General features: G+C 42.9%; 1 protein-coding gene across 4 annotated transcripts in view; it reads right to left on the bottom strand.

Annotated features, from left to right (window-relative positions):
• Positions 1 to 9,154, bottom strand: part of Nucks1 (nuclear casein kinase and cyclin dependent kinase substrate 1) — a 37,498-nt gene extending 28,344 nt beyond the window's left edge. For all 4 annotated transcript variants that reach the window (XM_008823310.3, XM_017795656.2, XM_029558753.1 and 1 more), the window contains exon 1: positions 8,808 to 9,154. In XM_008823310.3, the coding sequence (XP_008821532.2) occupies positions 8,808 to 9,139 (332 nt within the window). In that variant the 5' untranslated portion in view covers positions 9,140 to 9,154. The remainder of the gene's footprint in view (positions 1 to 8,807) is intronic.
• Positions 9,155 to 21,982: the final 12,828 nt, after the last annotated feature.

Here is a 21,982-nt window from a genome sequence, read left to right as displayed (position 1 = left end):
AAAGGGAAAGGAGGAGCTCAAGAGAGGTAGGACCATAGGAGAAGGGTATTAAGGGAGAAAAGAGAAAAATGGGGGCACCTTAATTGGGGAAACCATGATGGAGGGGTTAGACAATGCGAGAAATAAATAATGCCTAGCTATTTTAAAAACCAGAGGGAACCGTATTAGTCCAAAAACCTACTGACAAATTATATATACCAGCTCAAGAAATCTATGTCTAGGCAAGGCTTATCTGAGAACAAGTGGTCTTTACCCAAGATTTATCTATATGGCACACGGTAATTAAAAGTACCAGACTGGTGAAACTAACCTTCTTTGATGTTTAGTAGACATACTTTGAGGCCTATACTAATTTGGTCAGAGGGACATAAAGGACAGTTTTTGCTCCTTGCCCTCCTAGGTCGACTAGTTCCAGGGGAATATGAGCATCTCTCAAAATGTCCTGTAATTGTGTTGGGTCACCTAACCTCTTGATCAAGGAGACCGTGGAGACCCCATAAGATGGATGTGAACCAGTGTCCAGTCTACACAGAGGGTCAACACAGAGTAATCATTTCCTCCATGTTTCCAAGCAAGGCCAGCCATGGTCGAGCAGGACCTTTGACTTATCTTCACACACGTGGAATGAGTAAAAGAAAGGAGCCAGGGACTCCTCCCAAGCCCATGTGACCCCTGAGGAACAGATCCTCAAATGGCCTTAAGAGTGAAAATAAACTGGTTTATCTGGGCCAACTGGAAAAGGAAAGTATAACCAAAGATTAAGGGGGCCAATATAATTTTTTAAGAGTCCATATGTATAGCTAAAGGCTACATAACAAGCAACAATGCCAGATAGGAGATACCTTCTTTTGAGTTTTTAGCCAGGGTGGCCCAAGGGACTCCTAAATAGTAACCCCAAATAGAACTGAGGAAGTGAACAGCAGACCCCAATCTTATCTAAAGGAATACTAACAACCAACTGCTGCTAAATGAGGAAAAGCTGACCTTCCTAAAGCAAAGGCCTCTAGATAGGCTGACTAGATTCACTGGATGGACAAGTAGTGGGGAACGGCTGGGTGTGCCGACAACACAGCGGACAGTAGCAGGGATATAAGGGCTCTGGGGGGGGGGGCGCTATGGGACGGTGCCATCTGGGAAGTGGGTGCATAGATGAATAAGATGGTTTGGGATGTTCTGTGTGATATACACACACAAAAAACAAAAAAATGAATTATATTTGAGGAAGCATAAAAATTTGTCATGTTAATTAGAAGTGATAAACATTAGCACTGAAATCTACCTGATGACTTTATAGACATACACAAGTACCAAGGATCCAAGTGCAACCGACTATGACTAGTAATAATCAGATACATACAGATTAGAGACACATGCGCCAACATCTCAGTGTTATTAGCAAAAACAATGAGTCTTTCTATAAGAAACAGTATATTTTAAAATCAAATGGAGTTTTCTAAAGGCTCGAAGAAAAGGAAAAAGGGAAAAGAAGTCTGTGAAAACTGGGGTACACTAAAACAGGAAACCTGCTTCCTGCTCAAGGGATTTCTTTACATAACAACTCTGTACTGGGATAGGAAGATGCATTTTTTATTATTTTTATTTTATGTGTATGAGTGTTATGCCTGTATGTAGGTAAGCGCACCCATCATACAATGCCCACGGAGGACAGAAGAGGCTGTCGGATCCCCTGGAACTGGAGTTATGGACAGTTATTAGCTGCCATGTGGGTGCTGGGATTCAAACCCAGGTCTTCTGCAAGAACAGTCAGTGCTCTTAACCACTGAGCTGTCTCTGCAGCCCTGAACCGTGTCACTTTTTAAAAGACTGCCCAAGGTTGGGCGTGGTGGCACAGGCCTTTAATACCAGTATTTCTGTGAGTTCAAGGCCAGCCTAGTCTACATACTGAGTTCCAGGCCAGCTGGGGCTACAGTGAGATCCTGTCTCAAAAAGAACACCCCCCACCAAAAAATTGCCCAAAACACAGGACTCCAGTGGTTTCAAGCCAGAGATGTGGACCTGCGATACATTCTCTATGGAATTAAATACTGTTAAGTAAAGAGGCTAGGCTTCATGCAGCCTAAATTCAGTCTTGCTTTTCTTTCTTATATTTTCACTGGCAAAATGGAAGAGCTAGACTTAACCTGGAATTCTGCCTTTTTAAATTTAGTTTGTTCCCAGAACTCTATCACACCACAAACTGCCTGCTGACTCCAGCTCCAGGGGATTCAATGCCCTCTTCTGGCTTCATGGCCACCTGCATTCATGTGCACATACCCATATACAGACACACACATATATACATAATTAAAATAATTTTAAACCTACTTATAAAGAATGTATTCAGGGATGGATGAAATGACCCAGTCTGATGACCAATTCAATTTGATCTTTGGGACCCACTTGGTGGAAGGAGAGAGCCAACTTCTTCCCACAAGTTATCCTCTGGCCTCCATACACAAATCCAGTATGATGGCTCAAGCCAGTAATCCCAGCATTTCATGAGTTAAGAGGTAGGAGGGTCATGAGTTCCAGGTCATCCTAGGATATATATCAAGAGCCTGTGCAAAATCTGTGTGAAAACACACACACACACACACACACACACACACACTCTACAGCTGGGAATATAACTCAGTGGTAGAGTGGTGGCCTCACTAGCACATGAGGCCCCTGACCATCTTAATACCATATCCTAGACAGAATGCATGTTATAGATCTATCTGGAGTCAAATTCTTGTTTTATTATAATTCTAATTACTTGAATAATATGCTTTATTTACTCCAAGGGCAATAAAAAATGGCAGGCTGCAGGCATTTTTACTAAGGATAAAATGAAAGCCTCTAACAGACAATACTGACTCAGTTTTTCTGAATAAATTTCTAGTAAGCCATTCTGGAAAATAATTTTAAACAATGTATTACTATCTGAAGCTAAATTAAATGTGCACTGAGAAAGGTTGAATGAAGTTAAGTCCTCCCTTTATTTAACCTTTGTAAAGTTATTGTCTTATTTTAGAAGAATGTGACATTTAAGTAATAAAAATACAGATCTGTTTAGAAAGTCACACTTTTATACATATACATACATTTGGAAGCAGAGAATAAAAGATATAAGGAAACAGGCTCACTTATAAGCACATTTAATGGGATATTAAAATTTAAGCATTTTCCTGTGCTTATTTGCAAATTATAAACTATCTCCAATTTTCAAATTTTCCCTTTAGCTGGGGACTTCTTGAAACCAATTGTTTGCTAAAATATTTTAGGATCCAGACACATTCCAATTCTCCTTGAAAAGACAATTCTGAATCCTGAGAAAACATAATTTTCATCACAGTTGTAAACCCAAATGTAGAACATTCACATGAGGCTAATGTCCCAGTTGTATAGTATTCAGAAACTCCAAAATCTTATTTGAAACCAGCTTTCTCCTTAATAATGGTATGTGTAGATCTAGAACAAACCGGTAAGAAAAAAAAAAAAAGCTTTGAAAATTCTGTCATGCAAATCTATTAACACGTTAGGCCAGGCATATGCCTTTAAACCCAGCACTTGGGAGGCAGGGGCAGGTGGCTCTCTGTGAGTTCTGCGCCAGCTGAGTCTACAGGGAGACCCTGTCTCAAAAAGACCAAAAAAAAACAAAAAACAAAAAAAACCCCACAACAACAACAACAAACACCCTACAAGTTTCCTGCTGGGGAGGGGGAAGGGATAAATAAAAGACCAGTGCTGGTGAGATGGCTCAGCAGGTAAAGATGCTTGTGCTAAATCTGCATTCCATTTCTGGAACCCACATGTTAGGAGAGAACTCCTGTAAGTTGCGCTCCGACCTTCACATGCTTGGGGGCTTGGGGGGAGTGCAAGTGCCTACATATAGACACAAACATATGCACCCACATATAACAGAAATAAATATAATTTCAAAAACTAAAAAGAAAAAAAATGAACAAAAGGCAATAAACCAAGCACATTTATGTTTTGTTACAAAGAGCACTGGCTAGAACTTGCTATGTAGACCAAGCTAGCCTTGAGCTCACAGAGATTTATCTGTCTCTCCTTCCTGAGAGGTGGGGTTAAAAGTATTCACTACCATTTATCTGTATGACAGTTCCTTCTTTCTCTTCAGGGTATAGAAGTCATGAAAGCACTCTGAAAGTCATAAACAACTATGCTTTAATCAATACTGATCACTTTACTGTAGGCAGATCTTTGTGAGTTTGAAGCCAGCCTAGTCTATATAGCGATTTCTAAGCCAGCAGGGTTACAGGGCTTACAAGGAGACCGACCCTGTCTCAAAAAGACCAAAAAAAAAAAAAAAAAAAAAAAAAAAAAAAGAAAGAAAGAAGAGAGTACTGTGGAGGTGAGGAAATAAGCAGGACACAGCTAATGAAGAAATCCAGGTTCTGTAGGATTTTCCAGTACCAGGTACTTTGACAGATGATAGAGACTGTCATTTTCACCACCTGTGCCTAACTTTTTTGTCCTGTTCCATGAGTAAAATAAGCAAAACAAAAACAACAAAAAATCCTTTTAGGGCTGGAGAGATGGCTCAGCAGTTAAGAACACTGGCTGTTCTTGCAGAAGACCTGGGTTCGAATCCCAGCACCCACATGACAGCTAACAACTGTCCGTAACTCCAGTTCCAGGAGATCTGACAGCCTCTTCGGTGGGCATTGCACGACATGGGTGCACTTACATACATCAGGCAATACACACAAACATATAAAAATAAATAAAAATTCTTTAAAATTCAATTAAAAAAATCCTTTTAGAGAACAAAATTACCATAGTTTTGTGGAAGGGGCCATTTTTGATGAGTTTTACTGCCATCTGAATTGTAGTTTGGAATTTAAGGGCTGCCTGTGCCCCTCACCCCATCTGTACTGCCAGCTCACGGGTTCCTTGTCCTCTTAGAGTTCAATACCTTCCAAAACTATTTGCTCCAACAGACTCCAAGTTAAAGTTGTTTAGAATTGTATTTAGAATGTGTTACCTCAGCTGTAGTTCCTGTACAGACCTATGGAAAACATCAGATACTTTTTATCCAGAATACAAGCCTTCATAAAAACACATTAGCAAAAGAAAAAAGAACATAAACCTAAGTTCTAGGCCCAACTCTGGCATCCACTAACATGTCAAGGCCCCTATTGAGCCCCTGTGATCTGAGTTCACCTCACTTTCTTCCTAATTCTAGAACTATAATGTTATGCAATTAACTTCTAAGGCCTAAAACTGAGGGTCATAGATACTGTAAAAGAAAATGATAATGGGAGTGGAGAGATGACTCAGCAATTAAGAGCACTGGCTCCTCTTGCAGAGGACCTGGGTTGGATTTCCAGCACCCACATGGCGGCCAACAACCATCTGTAACTCCAGTTCTAGGGGTTCTGATGCCCTCTTCTGACTTCCACAGGCACTGCACAACAAAGATGCACTTCCACACAGATGCACTTCCATGCACGCAAACGCTCACACACACATAAATTTTAAAAATATAACATGTTTTTTTGAAAAGTGATGACAGCAATCTTGTATCAATAATGTGCTAACTGGGGATGTGGCTCAATGACAGAGAGAGCACCTGTTTAGCATGTGAGCATCTGGGTCAATCTCCAGAACAAAATAAACAATGTGCCAGATAAACATTTGTGGACAATTGTGCTATAGACCAGCTTCATTTAGAAACTGGTGTCAAAGAACACTAGCCAGGCCTAACCCTTGGGAGATAGAGGCAGGAAGATCAAGAGTTCAAAGCCTGCCTTAGCTATATAGTAAATTCAAGACAAGCCTGTGCTACATGAGATTCTGTCCAACGGGGTGAAAAAATAAGAAACTGCTGTCAAAACTATTAATGCATTTCTAAATGCTTCTTTAAATGTTACATTATTAAAATAAAAGCATTTGCAGTAAAAACAGAATCCAGAAAAATGGCTTTATACATACTAATTATATAATACATACAGCCTAAAGGCAAACATGAACATCAAAAGATGCACTAATATTTTCCAACATGTGTCTTTTATTTTTATTTTATGTGTATGATTGTATTGCCTACGTGTATTCGAGTGCGCCGGTGTCATACAATGCCTCAGAGGTTAGAAGAGGGCTTCGGATTCCCCTGGAACTGGAGTTAAAAACAGTTCATAGCCACCATGTGGGTGCTGGGAATCTAACCTGGATCCTCTGCAAGAGCAGTCAGTGCTCTTAACCACTGAGCCATCTCTCCAGCCCATGTGTCTTGTTTTTAAATGATGACAAATTTGAAATCATGCTAATGTCTACAATTGCTTCTATCTTTAAATGTTCCAAGTCCAAGGAAATATTCAATTACACTTTGAGGCAATAGCATTTTCCTAAATCAGAACTTTATTGCAAAATTTAACAACCCAAACTCAAGTTTAATTATTTATGCTATATAATTGGTCATGAATATATTATTTTTATTTTGTTTTGTTTCTGAATTTTAATACAGAGTCTCCCTGTAGCCCCAGTTGGCCTGGACCAGGCTGGCCTCAACCTGTAGACCAGGCTGGCCTCAATCTCAGAGATCCAACTGCCTCTGCCGCTTGATCACTATCACTGAGACTAAAGGCATGTACTACCATTCAGGGCCTTAAATTTTTAAAAATTAGATACAGGAGGCTTCATCACTAAAGTTTCTCTGAAACTTGAAAGTAAAGGAAAAAAACTTAAAAACTGAGTAAGATGTTCTTAATATATGTACAAGAACCCGCTGATTAAAAAAAAAATGCTTTTCTTTGTGGTGGGAGAGATGGCTAGGCAGTTATGGCTGCTCTTCCACAAGGCCCCGGTTGGGTTCCCAGCACCCACATGGTAGCTAGCAACTGGCTGTTAATGCCAGTTCCAAGGGGTATCCGAAACCCTCTTCTACCCTCCATGGGCACTGCATTCATGGGTGCACCTACATACATGCTGGCAAAACTATTTATACACATAAAAGAAACAAAAAACCCTTCCAAATTTTCCAGTAAAAAAGTTCTGTTCATGTCCCAATATCTAAATTTGGGAACACAAACTTAGATTAATAAAGTCACTTCAGGACCTGGAGAGATGGCTCAGCTGTTAAGGGCCCTCTTCTGACCTCCGTGGCACTGCACAACATGGGTGCACGTGCATACACGCAAATACACCCATACACATAGAAAATAATAAAATATTTTTAAAAAAGAAAGTCATTTCAACAATAAAGTCTTCAAAACTTACTGTACTGAAATTTAATAGGCAGCAAACTTGTAAGATAGTAATTTCACCACAAAGGAATTACTTCCAATACAAAGAATTCAATACAGACAGCGAAAATCATTTTATGTTTCCTAATTCTAAACAAAGTGTCTTGAGTCGATGGCACCGTTTAATTATTTTAGCCCCCCCCAAAGTACTCACACTATACACTGACTCCTTGCCAGAAAAAGTTTCACAACAGAGATGATGATTTGGGGTGTAAGGTTGAAACTGAACCTAAGAAAAGCAGGCAGTGGGATGGAGATTATGTCTCAGTAGTTAAGGGCACTGGCTGTTCTTCCAGAGGACCAGGGTTTGGTTCCCAGCACCCACAAGGTAGCCATAACTCCAATCCCAGGGGAATTGGACGCCCTCTTCGGGCCTTCGTGGGCACTGCATGCACATGGTACCTATACATAGGTAAAACACCCACACACATAAAATAAAAGCAGGTTACTTATTTACAGTCCTCACCCCCCACTCCCCACCCCCGTGCCTGAAGGAGTTTGCAGGCCCATACCATCACCGGTAAGAAGTTCGTGGCAGGTGACAATGGTGTGGCACTAAACAGTTTCCAGATGCCTATTCTCTTAAGTACTCTTTAAGATACCTCCGCTGCCTGCAAAACTTAAAATGGAGACCCAACTACGATTAAAAGTTCAAAAACTAAATCTTTAACCGATTTAGAAAACACTAGAAAAAGTGGCTATTCTTTCACCCTGTCACCTGGCTCTTCTCTTGAAGACCTCAATAGACTGGACTAAACCACATTCTTCGACCCAAGGCCAGGGCGTACAGCAACACCTGAGGGCAGTAGAGCGAAGCCAACCACAGGGGAAGCAGCAAACTTCTCCAAATACAGGGAATAGTCTGACTACTAACGGAGTGTAGTCCCTTTACAACCAAAGTCACTCAGGGAAAGAGAGGGTTACTGAAATACACGAGACGTGTGCGCGGGGTGAGGGAAACGAGAACCACACGGGATTTGGGTCGCGCGGTTAACCCGCGTCTCTCCGGGTGCAGACATCTTACTGAGGAAGGGCGCTCGGAGTTTTTGGGGGGGGGGGCACGACACGGGACTTCGGGTTAACGCTTTCTGAACTCCTAGGCCCTGCGAAGCAGCAGCCGTTTTTTTCCCCTGGGAGTCCAGTCTAAAAACTCACGCCCCCGATGGAAAGCACGGGCCCCGCCCAGGCCCGACTGGGAGGCGGGGCCTGCCGCGACCCGAGGACGGAGGCGGAGCCGGGCCACAGGGCCGGTCCTCCGCGTCGCACGAGCAGATCGGCGGGGACAGGGTCGCGCGGTACGGCCTCGGGCAAGCGGCGAGCCGCGAAGACGAGGCCTGCTGGGCTGCGGGCCAGGCGCAGAGCCCGCAGTGCACCCCGCCTAGGCTGTGGTGGGCGAGCACGGGCGCGCCGCCGCCACCACGCGCGCCGCCGAGCCCCCCACGCGCAGAGCCGCAAGAGAAGGCCGCGCGTGGCACCGGGGGCGCCCCGGAGCGGCGCTCAGCTCGGCCGTTAACATGATCCCCTCCAGCCCACTCGGGCCTCGGACTCCACACTGACCTGACAGGCCGAGACATGTTCGCAGTCGAGACCGGACCGAGCCGAGCCGAGACGAGGAGCAGGACCCCCCCCCCCGCGCGCTCGGCGCCCCACCCCCCCACTCCGCCGGCCTCTGCCGCTGAGCCCCGAGCTGCTGGCCTCTCAGCCTCCGCCGCGCCTTGGCTCAGGTCCCTGGATCGGTCGAGCCCCCCGCTCCCCCGTCTCTTCAAAATGGATGAATCAAACCAGCCGAAAATGCGCCAAAGCCGTGGTGCAGCCAAACCCACTAGGACTTGTGCGCTCCGCCCCTCACGCCCGCTCATTGGTGACTTCTTCCAGACGCCCCTGGTCATTAGTCCGTTTAAATCATCACGCCTTCCGGCCCCGCCCACTCCCTGATAGGCCCCGCCTCCTCCGTGGGGGTCCTGTTAGTGAAGCTGCTATGACAGCGCACGGCCGCAAAACAAAAATGGTCGTCAGTGGGCCCGCCCCCTGGCCTCCACGCCAGCGCTGCAGATTCGTCTTGGTTTGTATTTTGGGCCCAAGAGAAATGATTCATGTGGAGTTCCGCATGGGTCAGTTGCATGTAATGGTATTTAATTTCTCCTGGCTTAATTACCTAGCAAATCAAATAGTAGACTTTCGGGATAGGCAGCAGATTCGTCACTAAGGGGCTACTTCAGAATTGGAGGGAAATTTCTTAGGTTCAAAAATCTGACCTTAATCTAAGAAGCCCTGTCTTCAGGCTTCGCGTTAGCCCTTAAGGGCCCCACCACGCTGCTGGAGTTGAGAGTTATGACCATTATAATCAAGAAATATCTTCACCTCCAATTTTCACTCTCTGAAATACAGTCAAATAAGTCTCAGTCTTCACCATTACCTTTTCAAAGAAAAGGGTGAGCGGTGGTGAAACTTTCCTTAGAACTATAAATCCACCACTTAATAATTGAATAACTTTACCTCTCTATACCTCGGTTTTATGATCTGTAGAATAGGAAACAGCACTACCTACCTTAATTAGGATTAAACTGTGCTATACTGAAAGGCCTTAGTCTCAGCATTGCAAGTGATGTAATTTTGTTAAGCTCAATTTTTAATATAGAAGTTGGTGGGGCTACCAAGAGTTTCAAATTATAATTGAAGGCAACTCAGATTGGATGCCTAAATCAGAAGCAGAGTTCTGGATACCTATAGGAATTGCTAGGATTTACCTCGTGTAACTGTCCCAAGGGCCCATATATTAAAAGGCTTGGTAGTCAGCCTGTGGTGCTTTTAGAAGGTGGGAATGTTTATTAGGGTCTAGTGGAAATTAGAACATTAGGAATGTCAATGCAAAAGCCCGACTCTCACCTCTAGGGGATAAGAGCCAAATGTGAGTGACAATGGCCTGAGAACACAACTCCTTGGTACTCGAAATTCGGAAATTTCTTGTTCCAAGAAGGAAGCAGTTTCATGAAGTTTTTATAGTAACATAACAAAAGTCGCAAAGCAAGACACTTCAAATACTTGAGTGGAAACATTAAGTAGGTGATTACAGCAACAAAGAAATCTCAGATAAAGGCCTCAGAGGTTATCTGGTGACATTCTGTAGAAGCTAGGGTTTTGTTACATTCTTGCATTCGAAAATGGTCTTTTTATTTCAAGCCAAGTGAGGTGGTACACGCCTTTAATCCCAGAACTTCAGAGGCAAAGGCAGGCAGATCTGTTTGAAGTCAGCCTGGTCTATACAGTGAGTTACAGGCCAATTAGTTACATGGAGACCCTCTCTCAAGAAAACAAAACAAATTTTTTTAAAAAGTTGTTTTTATTTTTTAAAAATCTGCTGAGATGTTAGGTTAGCCCGAGGTGAGCACAGTATGGATATTTGGGGGCTAAAGAAGGCCCAAGATAAATTAGGCTCTGGACCTTCTACTTCCCAAACTCTCTACAACCATTGAGGTGTTAATCAGTTGACCTGCTTTGCAGGAAGTTCCTTTTGAGATGCAGGTTTTTTGGAGAACTTTTATTCACAGGAGTATGCCCTTGAAGATGATATTGAGACCATGACCTGGCCCCTTCCTCTGTCTGTCTTTGTTCTCTGTGGCCATGATGTGGTCAATTTTACTTTGCCATATATTACGTCTCACCATGCAGCGTTGCCTCTTTATAGGCACAAAGCTATGGGACCAAGCAACCATGGATTGAAACTATAGCAAGATAAATCTATCCTTTAAAATATTATTTATAGCTGTATTAATCCCAGCCCTTGGGAGGCAGAGGCACGCAGATTTCTGTGAGATCAAGGCCAGCCTGGTCTACATAGTGAATTCCAGGTGGGCTGGGACTAGGGAAACCCTGTCTCAAAAAATTATTTTTATTTTATGTATATGAATGTTTTGCTTGCATGTATGTAAGTGTACCTTTGCATGCAATGCCCATGGAGGTCAGAAGAGGGTGTTTGGAGCCTCTGGAACTGGAGTTAAAGATGGTTGTTAGCCACCATGTGGGTGCTGGGAACTGAACCCAGGTCCTCTGCAAGAGCAGCCAGTGCTTTTAGCTGCTGAGCCATCTCTCCAGCCCCTTAAAAATTTTAAATTTATTTTTATGCGAATAGGTGTTTTGCCTGAATGTATGTAAGTGCACCTCTGTCATGCAATGCCTGCAGAAGCCAGAAGAGGGCATCGAATCCCCTGGATCTAGAGTTTGGGGTGGCTGCTAGCTGCCATGTGGGTGTTGCAGCCAGCTTTTAAATGCTGAGCCATCTCTCCAGCCCCAAATCTATGCTTCTATAATTTGATATTTGAAGTATTTTGTCACAGTGATAGAAAACTAACACACTCTACAATTTTTTTTTTTTTTTTTTTTTGAGACAAGGTCTCCCTGTAGCCCCAGCTGGCCTGGAACTCACTATGTAGACCAGGCTGGCCTTGAACTCACAGAGATCCCCTGCTTCTGCCTCCCGAGTGCTGGGATTAAAGGCATGCACCACCACACCCAGCTCCCACACTCTACAATTACAAATAGGCTTCAATCGCTACTACAGACTGTGTTAGTAACCAACTGAAGGCTGGTGCTGTAGCTTAGTTGGTAGAGTGCTTGCCTAGATTCAGTCCTCAGAACCCCATAAAACTGGGCATGGTGGCAGACACCTGTAATGCCAGCACTCAAGGTAGAGGCAGAAGGAATGCCTCCATTTGGGAAGACGAGAAGGGTTAAACAAATTGTCCTCATCTTTTCAATTTAAATATTTTTTAAAATATTTTATTATTTTCATTTTATGTGTATGAGTGTGTTGGCTGCATGTATGTGAGTGTGCCTGTGTTGTGCAATGCCACGGAGGTCAGAAGAGGGCTTTGGATTCCCCTGGAACTGGAGTTAAGGACAGTTCATAGCCACCATGTGGGTGCTGGGAATCCATCCTGGGTCCTCTGCAAGAGCAGTCAGTGCTCTCAACTGAGCCATGTCTCCAGCCCCTTATCTTTTCAATTTAACACCATTCCCTACTTTTTAAATAATTATGGTAAAAATTATGTAACATAAAATTTGCCATCTTAGCTACTTAAAAAAAGTGTACATTTCTGTGTCATTAAGTACATTCACATTGTTGTGCAACCATCAACATCAGTCTTCAGATTTTTTTCTACTACGTTTATTTATGGTGTGTATATGTATGTGCACTTTCATGTTACAGCTAGCATATGGAGGCCAGAAGACAACTTTCGGGAGTGGGTTCTCTACTACAGTGTGGGTTCCAGGGATTGAAGCAAGCACAGTTTTTATCTGATGAGTCATTGCCCAGCCCCAGAACCTTTTCATCTTCTCCAAGTGAAAAACTGTACCTATCAAATACTAATGCACTCCACCTCTGCCCCAGCCACCGCCATTCTACTTTCTGTGTGTATGGATTTGATTACTTGAGGTACTTCGTATACGTGAAATCATGCTGCATTTGTACTTCTATGATTAACTTATTTTACTTGGAAATCTTTCAGGTTCATCTATGTTGTGGCTTGTATCAAGTTTTTCTTCCTTAAAAACTAATATTTCGGGCTGGAGAGATGGCTCAGTGATTAAGAACACTAGCTGGTCTTGCAGAAGAGTAGGGATTGAATCCCAGCACCCACATGGCAGCTAACAACTGTCGGTAACTGCATTTCCAGGGGATCCGACAGTCTCTTCTGTCCTCCTCAGTCATTGCACTTACCTACACGCAGGCAATACACACACACACCCACATAAAAACAATAAATAAGGCTGGGTGTGGTGGTGCACGCCTTTAATCCCAGCACTTGGGAGGCAGAGGCAGGCAGATCTCTGTGAGTTCAAGGCCAGCCTGGTCTACATAGTGAGTTCCAGGACAGCTGGGGCTACAGGGACACCCTGTCTCAAAAAGACCCAAAAAAAAAAAAAATGTTTTTGAAGTAATATTTCACAATATGAATAGATCACATTTTGTTTTTGTTCATCCATCTGTGGACATTTGAATGTTTTCTATCTTATAGCTATTGTGAATTGTGCAGCTGGGCAGGACAGTACAGATAATTTGTCTCTGCAGTTTTTTTTTGTACTAGGGATTGAACCTAGGGTGGCTTTGTGCATACTAGGCAAGCACTATATCACCGAACTGTAGCCCTAGCCCCCTCCCCACTTATATATTATGTATATAAATATGTAATATTTATATATGATAGTTTTATATAATATAGATTTGACACAGGGTCCCACTAAGTTGCTTAAGTTGGTCTTGAATTTATTCTGAAGCCGAGGCAGACCTTGAACTTTTGATCCTTCTGCCTCAGCCTCCCAGGCTGGTTATCACAGGCCTGCGCTTCCAGGTCTGGCTGAGTCTCTGCTTTCACTTCTCTTTGGTGTATACTCAGAAGGGGAATTGCTAGATTATATGGTAAGTTTTTTTTTTTTTTTTTTTTTGAGGAATTGCCATGTGGTTTTGCATAGTGACTATACCATTTCATTCCTATCAGCAAGGCAACATGTTCCATTTTCTTCACATTTTTACTATCACTCACTTTGTTTCTGCTAATAGTCATCCTAATCAAATATTTTTACACCAAGTATATTATCACTCATACTGTTGCCAGAATGCCAGTGCTGAGACTAGAGTGGTGCACTGAGGCTGTTTTATTAGGACAAATTACTATTATGTTAGTAAATACCACTGTTTAGTATTATGCAGTAGTAGAATTCTTGTTACTTATTAATGAGGTAATAAATGGAGCTAGCCATAGTCAACATGACCAGTCAAGTGGAAAGTTCAGATCAGGTCTTCCAGATCTTGGCTTGAGTGTAGTCCAAGACCAGTAGAAAGATGTCCAATGATTAGATTGTCCCCTTTCAAAGTGAGAGTCAATGCCTACTTCTTTTTCCTCCAAACCTTCAGCTAACATCTCCCTTCTGTTTGCCCACTGATTTATTCATTGTTTCTTTTTTAAAATTTTTATTATTATTTTTTATTTTATGTGTATGAGTGTATTGCCTGCATGTGGGTAAGTGCACCCATGTCGTGCAATGCCTGCGGAGGACAGAAGAGGCCGTCGGATCCCCTGGAACTGGAATTACAGACAGTTAGCTGCCATGTGGGTGCTAGGATTCGAACCCAAGTCTTCTGCAAGAACAACCAGTGTTCTTAAGCATTGAGCCTTCTCTCCAGCTCTATTCATTGTTTCTTAAGAAGGAAATTACTAAGGCAAAGCTATGTCTACTAGAGCCAGGAAAACCTGGAACAGTCTCCAAGGCCGGTTCCCTCTAGCAGATCTCCAAACAAGCTTTTCTGTGTGTTTTTATCTCAACTACAACCTGTTTGTTGGAAACTAAATAAAGATACTAATCATATGATAGGTGTACCATCTAACAACACTGAAGGAACAATATAATAAAACTAAAACCAAACAAATAAAAAGCTCAGGTTCAGAAAATGCAGTTATTCCTTTTCTGTGGAAATGAAATCTGGAGTCTGGAACAGTGACACATAGCTGTTGTCTCAGCTACTCCTTAGGCTGAAGCCAAGAGTTCAAAGTCAACCTGAGAAACAAAGTGAAACCTTAAAAAGGGGGAGGGCCAGCAAGATGCTTTAGCCAGTAAAGGCTCTTGCTGTAAAGCCTGCCGACCTGAACCCAATCCCCAGTACCTACATGGTAGGCTGATTCCTGAAAGGTCTTCTCTGATTTCCACACATGCACTGTGGCAGGTACTGCCCCATATAAGTAAATAAACATAATTTTAAAATTGTCATTAAACTCAATACTTAATTTCTGCTATGATTTATAAATATTTTGAGAAATAGTTTTCCTTCTCTCAAGCAGTAATAACCAGATGTGGTGGTACATGTGGGTAATCCTAGTACTTAGAAGGCTAAGGCTAGAGGACCAGGAATTTGAGGTCAGCCTGGGATACATAGTGAGACCTGGTTAAAAAAGTGAAAAAGACAAGAACTGGAGAGGTATCTTAGACAGTAAAGTGCTTGCTTGTGCAACCATGAAAACCTGAGTTTGACTCCCAGCATAGTAGTGTGTACTTAAAATACCAGTGCTGGGGAGGTGGGGACAGGAGGATTCCTAGGGCTTACTAGCCAGCCACCGTAATCTAATTGGTGAGCCTCAGGTCCCAATGATAGACCCTGTTTCAAAAGACAAGGTAGATGGCTCTTGAGAATTGACACCTAAGACTGACCTCTGGCCATATGCATGCGCACAAATGCATGTGCTCATGCACACACAGGAAGACACAAAACACTCATTTTGATGTTTATTCACTTATTTTTGAGACAGAATCTCACTATGTATCTCTGGTTGGTCTGAAACTCACAGAGATTCACATGTTACTGCCTCCTGAGTGCTGGGATTAAAAGGCATGTGCTACCATACCAGCTACCAATTAAATTTTTAAAAATATAGTAAGAGATTGGGCTGGAGGGGCTAGAGAAACAGCTCAGTGGTTAAGAGCACTGGCTGCTTTTGCAGAGGACCTGGGTTCAGTTCCCAAGGTATGTATTGGCTAACAACTGTTCATAACTCCAGTTCCAGAAGATCAGACAACCTCATCTGACCTTGGGCATTGCAGGTATAGGTGCACTTACATATATTCAGGCAAAACACTCATACACAAAAAAAAAATTTTTTAGGGGGCTGGAGAGATGGCTCAACGGAGAAGAACACTGGCTGTTCTTGCAGAAGATCCGAGTTCGAATCCCAGCTAACAACATGGCAGCTAACAACTGTGCCAACTGTCCATAACTCCAGTTCTAGGGGACTCGACAGCCTCTTCTGTCCTCCGCGGGCATTGCATGACAACGGTGCACTTACCTACATGCAGATAATGCGCGAATACACATAAAAATAATTTTTAAAAAGAGATAGGGATGGAGCTCAATGGGAAAGAAAGAAGACAGAGGGTTGAAGAAATGGCTCAGCAGTTAAGAACACTTGGTGTTCTTGCAGAGGACCCAGGTTCAGTTCCCAGCACCTACATGGTGGCTCACAACTGTCCTTAATACCAGTTCCAGGAGATCTGATGCCCTCTTCTGGCTTCCATGGGTATTACAAGCACATGGTGCACTTACTTCAATATAGGCAAAACACTCATACACATAAAATAAAAATAAATCTTTTAAAAAGAGAACATGCACTGGAGAGATGGCTCAGGGGTTAAGAACACTGGCTGTTCTTGCAGAAGACCCAGGTTGGAATCCCAGCACCCACATGGTAGCTAACAACTGTCGGTTACTTCAGTACCAGGGGATCTGACAGCCTCTTCTGTCCTCCGTGGGCATTGCACAACATGAGTGCACTTACCTACATGCAAGCAATACATGCATACACATAAAAAATAAAAATAATAAAATATTAAAAAATAAAAAGAACAGAAGATTAGGATAGTAATAAAGACAGCTAATGTTGACCTCTGTCCATCACATGCACATGTGCATACAGAAACACATATGTATGCACAACACACACACACACACACCCGAAAACAAGGTTAAGGATTGGCAGCAGTGACATGACAGGATTCATGAGTCTTCTATAACCCTAATGAAAATCCATTTCCTTCAAGGGCTACAGTGCCTGGGAGCTTTATAAACAGCACTTACTCTGTGCAGGGCACTTCCAGTTCCTCCTCCAGTCCCTCCCCCTTTCCCTCCCCCTCCCTCTCCCTCTCCTTTGACACAAAGTTCACTGACACAAAGTTCCTGCCTCCACCTCCTGAGTGCTGGGATCTCAGGTCTCAGTTGTGTGCCACCACAGCTGGTTGTTCTTTTTAAATTTCTATATTCAAGAGATGCGTTTAGTGACACACATCTATAATCCCAGCACTGGGGACGAGGTAGGAAGATCAGAAGTTCAAGTTTAAGGCTATATAGGAAGTTCAAGTTTAGCCTAGACTAGAGATTCTGTCTCAAAATCAAAACAGGGACTAGAGAGATGGCTCAGTGGTTAAAAGCAGTGACTGCACTTTCAGGGGGCCTAGGTTCATTCCTAGCACCTACATCATGGCTAATATTGATCCAAACACTCCAGTTCCAGGAGATCTGACACTCTCTTCTGGTCTCCATGGGCATTACACAACATGGATGCATTTACACACACTCAGGCAAAACATACATATAAAATAAAAATAAGTAATGGGGGGGGTGGCTGGAGAGATGGCTCAGAGGTTAAGAACACTGGTTGTTCTTGCAGAAAACCCGGATTTGAATCCCAGCACCCACATGGTAGCTCACAGCTGTCTATAACTCCAGTCCCTGGGATCTGACAGCCTCTTCTGACCTCTGGGGGCATTGCAGGACATGGGTGCACTTACCTACATGCAGGCAATACATGCATACACATAAAATAAAAATAATAAATTAAAAAAAATTTATTTGGTCTTTTTGAGACAGGGTCTCCCTGTAGCCCCAGTTGACCTGGAACTCACTATGTAGACCAGGCTGGCCTCAAACTCACAGAGATCTGTCTGCCTCTGCCTCCTGAGGCGTGCGCTACCACGCCTGGCCCAATAAAAATTTAAGTTGGGCAGGGTGGCACACGCCTTTAATCCCAGCACTCGGGAGGCAGAGGCAGGCGATCTCTGTGAGTTCAAGGCCGCCCTGGTCTACAAAATGAGTTCCAGGCCAGCTGGGGCTACAGGGAGACCCCGGCTCAAAAAAAAAAAAAAAAAAAAAAAAAAAGTTTAAACAAACAAAAAGACCAATGAATACATTTCTGCCTCCAATATGCTCTTGGTGTACTGCCACTCTAGATGACTATATGGGACAGCAGAGCTCTGTGTCTTTGGTTAGCCCCTCTACAACTTCAGGCTGAGTAGCTTGCTTGGAGATAGGCTATGACCAAGGCTGCTCCTTTGTCTTCATCTTTTCAAGTACTCATGTCTTTTTTGTTTTTGAGAAAGGGTCTCCCTGTAGCCCCAGCTGGCCTGGAACTCACTATGTAGATCAAGATCCTCCTCTGCCTCCTGAATACTGGGATTAAAGGCGTAGGCCACCATGCCCAACAGCCAGTGCTCTCAATCGCTTAGCCATCTCTCCAGCCCCTGAAGTGTTCATTTTTTAATTTTTACTTCAAATATCCACCTTTTCCATGCTTTGAAGAATGTCAAGAGCTAAGCTTAGGTGTATATTTGCTGTTAAAACAGTAAAGATATACAGCCTGATAGTATTTTAAACTGAAGAAAAAAGCCAAAGTGTAGTGCTTGCTCTTTTGCAATACCAAGTATGAAGCATAGAGGAACACCACATAGTGATGGTCAAAGTAAGTCCTTTAATAATAGCTGGTGGTTGAGAGGGGCTATTGCCAGAAAGAACTCTTGACCCCGAGGAGACGTAGAGCACGGTTTATAGGAAACTGAAGCTGTATCTATCTATACCATTGACAAATACTGTGCCGTGAGCACTGCTGAAAAGAGAGGCCCCAAAGACTCAGAAAAAGAGCATTGAACTTGTGATCAAGAATAGTCTGACCATAAGCATACATAAATTATCTAGGGAGAAATGGGGAAAATGGAGATATTTTAAATGGGAAGGGCGGGGGCTGGAGAGATGGCTCAGCGGACTAGAGCACTGACTGCTCTTGCAGAGGACCTGAGTTCGATTCCCAGCACCCACATGGTAGCTACGAACCATGTGGTATTCCAGGGGAATCCGAAGCCCTCTTCTGATCTCCGCGGCATTGCACGACATGGGTGCACTCACATACATGCAGGCAATACACTCATAAAATTAAAATAATAAAATATTTTTAAATGGGAAGGGCAGGGATGGAAGATAAGACGGAGAGAAAGAGGAGACATAAATAGTGCCTAGCTGCATAAAACACCAGAGGGAATGGTATTAGTCCAAAAAAACTACTGAAAAATTACACATATAATAATAATTCATGAGTCCATGAATATAACAAAAGGCTACATAACAAGAAACGGTTCCAGACAGAAGAAACCTTCCTTTGAGTTGTTGGCCAGGGTGGTCCAAGAGACTCCCCAAATTACACAGGCTATTGCCAGTCTTTGGTTGCCTCCCAGAACTTGATGGTAAGATCCTATTGCTGAAGACAGGACATATTTTGGACACAGGATTTGGAGCATTGGAACTGGAACTGACCTGGAAGCCACCTCCCCTGAAGGCTAGCTCTCATAGCTTTGAAGAGCACTAAGCAAGCTGATAAGGGAGACCATCAATTAATGGTCCAACCTCAGCTTCAAGGCCTGAAAACTACATCAATGATCAGCACAGAAAATGACATTGGTGCAGTAGTGGCACTTTTATCTTGTGGGTAATCAACAGCTACCTAATTGGTCTTAAAGCCCACTCAATGGGAGGAAACTCATGTCTGATACTGTAAACCTAGCTAAATACACATAGCTGGAAAGGTCACAGATCTTAGAGAAAACCGAGGCTTTCCTATCCCTAGACAAATATAATTCTTACTATGTGCAAAATATGGATCCTTAAATTTACAGACAAGAACCTCAGTAACCATCCATCAAAGTAGCTTTTTTTCAACAGACAGAGATTATTACAGAGTTATACACCACTGGTCACACACAGAGATTCTCTGTGAATTGCCCAAGCCTAAGTGGCACATTTAGGATGCAACTTCTACACCTAAGACTCATGGAACATAGAACAAGGGATGAAGAAAACACTAATGCGTCTTTCAATTCTCATCAATGTAGCTCCTGCATGCAACAGAGGGTCAGGAACACAAATGGCCAAAATGCAGATAATAAGAGTTAGTAGAGTGTGGGTCCTTGGACAGGTCTCCTATATTGAGGTCCACCCACCCAGGGCTCGGGAACCATTGCAAAAGAAGGGGAAGAAAGATTGTAAGAACCAGGGAAGAGGTGTATGACCATATGGAAATAGTCTTACAGGCGCCAAGGACCCATTTCATACAGCAATGGTGTCAGCATGCAGAAGACCCACACAAACTTAGGCAGACAAAAACCCAGCACAGAACTGTGGAAATGAATAGCAAGCCCCAATCTTATTTGAAGAATTAATTATAATCAGCTAATTACTGCTGGGTGAGGAAGAGCAGATCTTCTTGAAGAGAGAGACTCTAGATAGGCTGGTGGATGAACTTGCACTAAGGGACAGCTCAGGACACTAACTTTACATAATAGGCTTTAATACAAATGACAGAATGTATGAACTTCAATAGGGAGGGGCTATGGAAGGGTGCCAAAGGGGAAGGGGGAGGGGGTATAAAGATGATTTTATGTATGAAATACACAAAAATTCAATTAAAAAAAATAGCCGAGTCTGGCCAGGTGTGGTGGCGCATGCCTTTAATCCCGGCACTTAGGAGGCAGAGGCAGGTGGATCTCTATGAGTTTCAGGCCAGCTGGGGCTACAGGGAGACCCTGTCTCAAAAAAAGACAAAAAAAAAAAAAAAAAAAAAAAAAAAAAGAATACCTGAGTCCACTAGGCTTGATGACACAAGCCTTTAATCCCAGCTTCCCAAGGCAGAGGTAGGTGGATCTCTGTGAGACTGAGAAGCGACGCTGGTTTACATAGTGAGTTTCAGGCCAGCTGGGGCTACAGGCCTGTCTCAAAAGACAAACAAGCAACAAACAAGCAAAGAATCCTTGTGTTTGATAACAACAAAAAAAATAAACAAACAAAAAACAAGACTAAGCAAACAAAACAGGCTTGGAATAAATTTAACCAAGGAAATAGCAGACTTCTACAATGAAAACTTTAAAACACTGAAGAAAGAAATTGAAGACACCAGAAGGTGGAGAGCCCTCCCATGCATATGAATTGGCAGGATTAATATTGTGAAAATGACCATCCCATTAAAAGCAATTTACAGATTCAATACAATCCCCATCAAAATTGCAACATAATTCTTCACTGAAATTGAAAAAAAAAAATCCCCAAATTCATATAAAAGCAACAAAATACCCCAAGTAGTCAAAACAATCCTGAATACTGCTGGCAGTACCACCATGCCTGATTTCAAGTTATACTATTGAGCCATAATAGTAAAAACAGGATGGTACTGGCATAAAAACAGACACATTTAACAATGGAATAGAATTCAGGACCCAGATTTATGTTCAGGCACTTACAGTCATCTAATTTTTGACAAAGGCAGCAAAAACATACACTGGAGAAAAGAGAGCATCTTTTACAAGTGGTGTTGGGAAAACTGGATATCTACATGTAGAAAGATGAAACTTAACCCTTCTCTCTCACCCTGAACACAAATCAATTCCAAATGGATCAAAGATCTTAATGTTAGACCTAAAACTCAAACTTCTAGAAGAATGAGTAGAGAGTACACTTCAGGGTACAGGCTGTAGGCTACAGGCTACAAGCTCAGATAAGGACTTTCTGAGCAGGACTCTGGCCACCCAGGAAATAAGATAATGATCAACAAGTGGGACTTCATGAAATTAACAAGCTTCTGTACTGTAAAGGAAACTGAGGAGGCAGCCTACAGAATGGGATAAAACTTTGGCAGCTGTACATGTTGTAGAAGATTAGTGTCTATAATATACAAGGAACTAAAAAACTAAACACCATGGAAACAATCCAGTTAAAAAGTGGGCTATGAGCCGGGCGTGGTGGCGCATGCCTTTAATCCCAGCACTTGGGAGGCAGAGGCAGGCAGATCTCTGTGAGTTCAAGGCCAGCCTGGTCTACATAGTGAGTTCCAGGACAGCTGGAGCTACAGGGAGACCCTGTCTCAAAAAGACCA

The sequence above is a fragment of the Nannospalax galili genome, unplaced genomic scaffold (assembly GCF_000622305.1).
Source record: "Nannospalax galili isolate Female #2095 unplaced genomic scaffold, S.galili_v1.0 scaffold309, whole genome shotgun sequence".
In the NCBI taxonomy this organism is placed as follows: Eukaryota; Metazoa; Chordata; class Mammalia; order Rodentia; family Spalacidae; genus Nannospalax; species Nannospalax galili.
The sequence above is the reverse complement of the archived record's forward strand: the minus strand, read 5'-3'. Positions and strand labels throughout refer to the sequence as shown.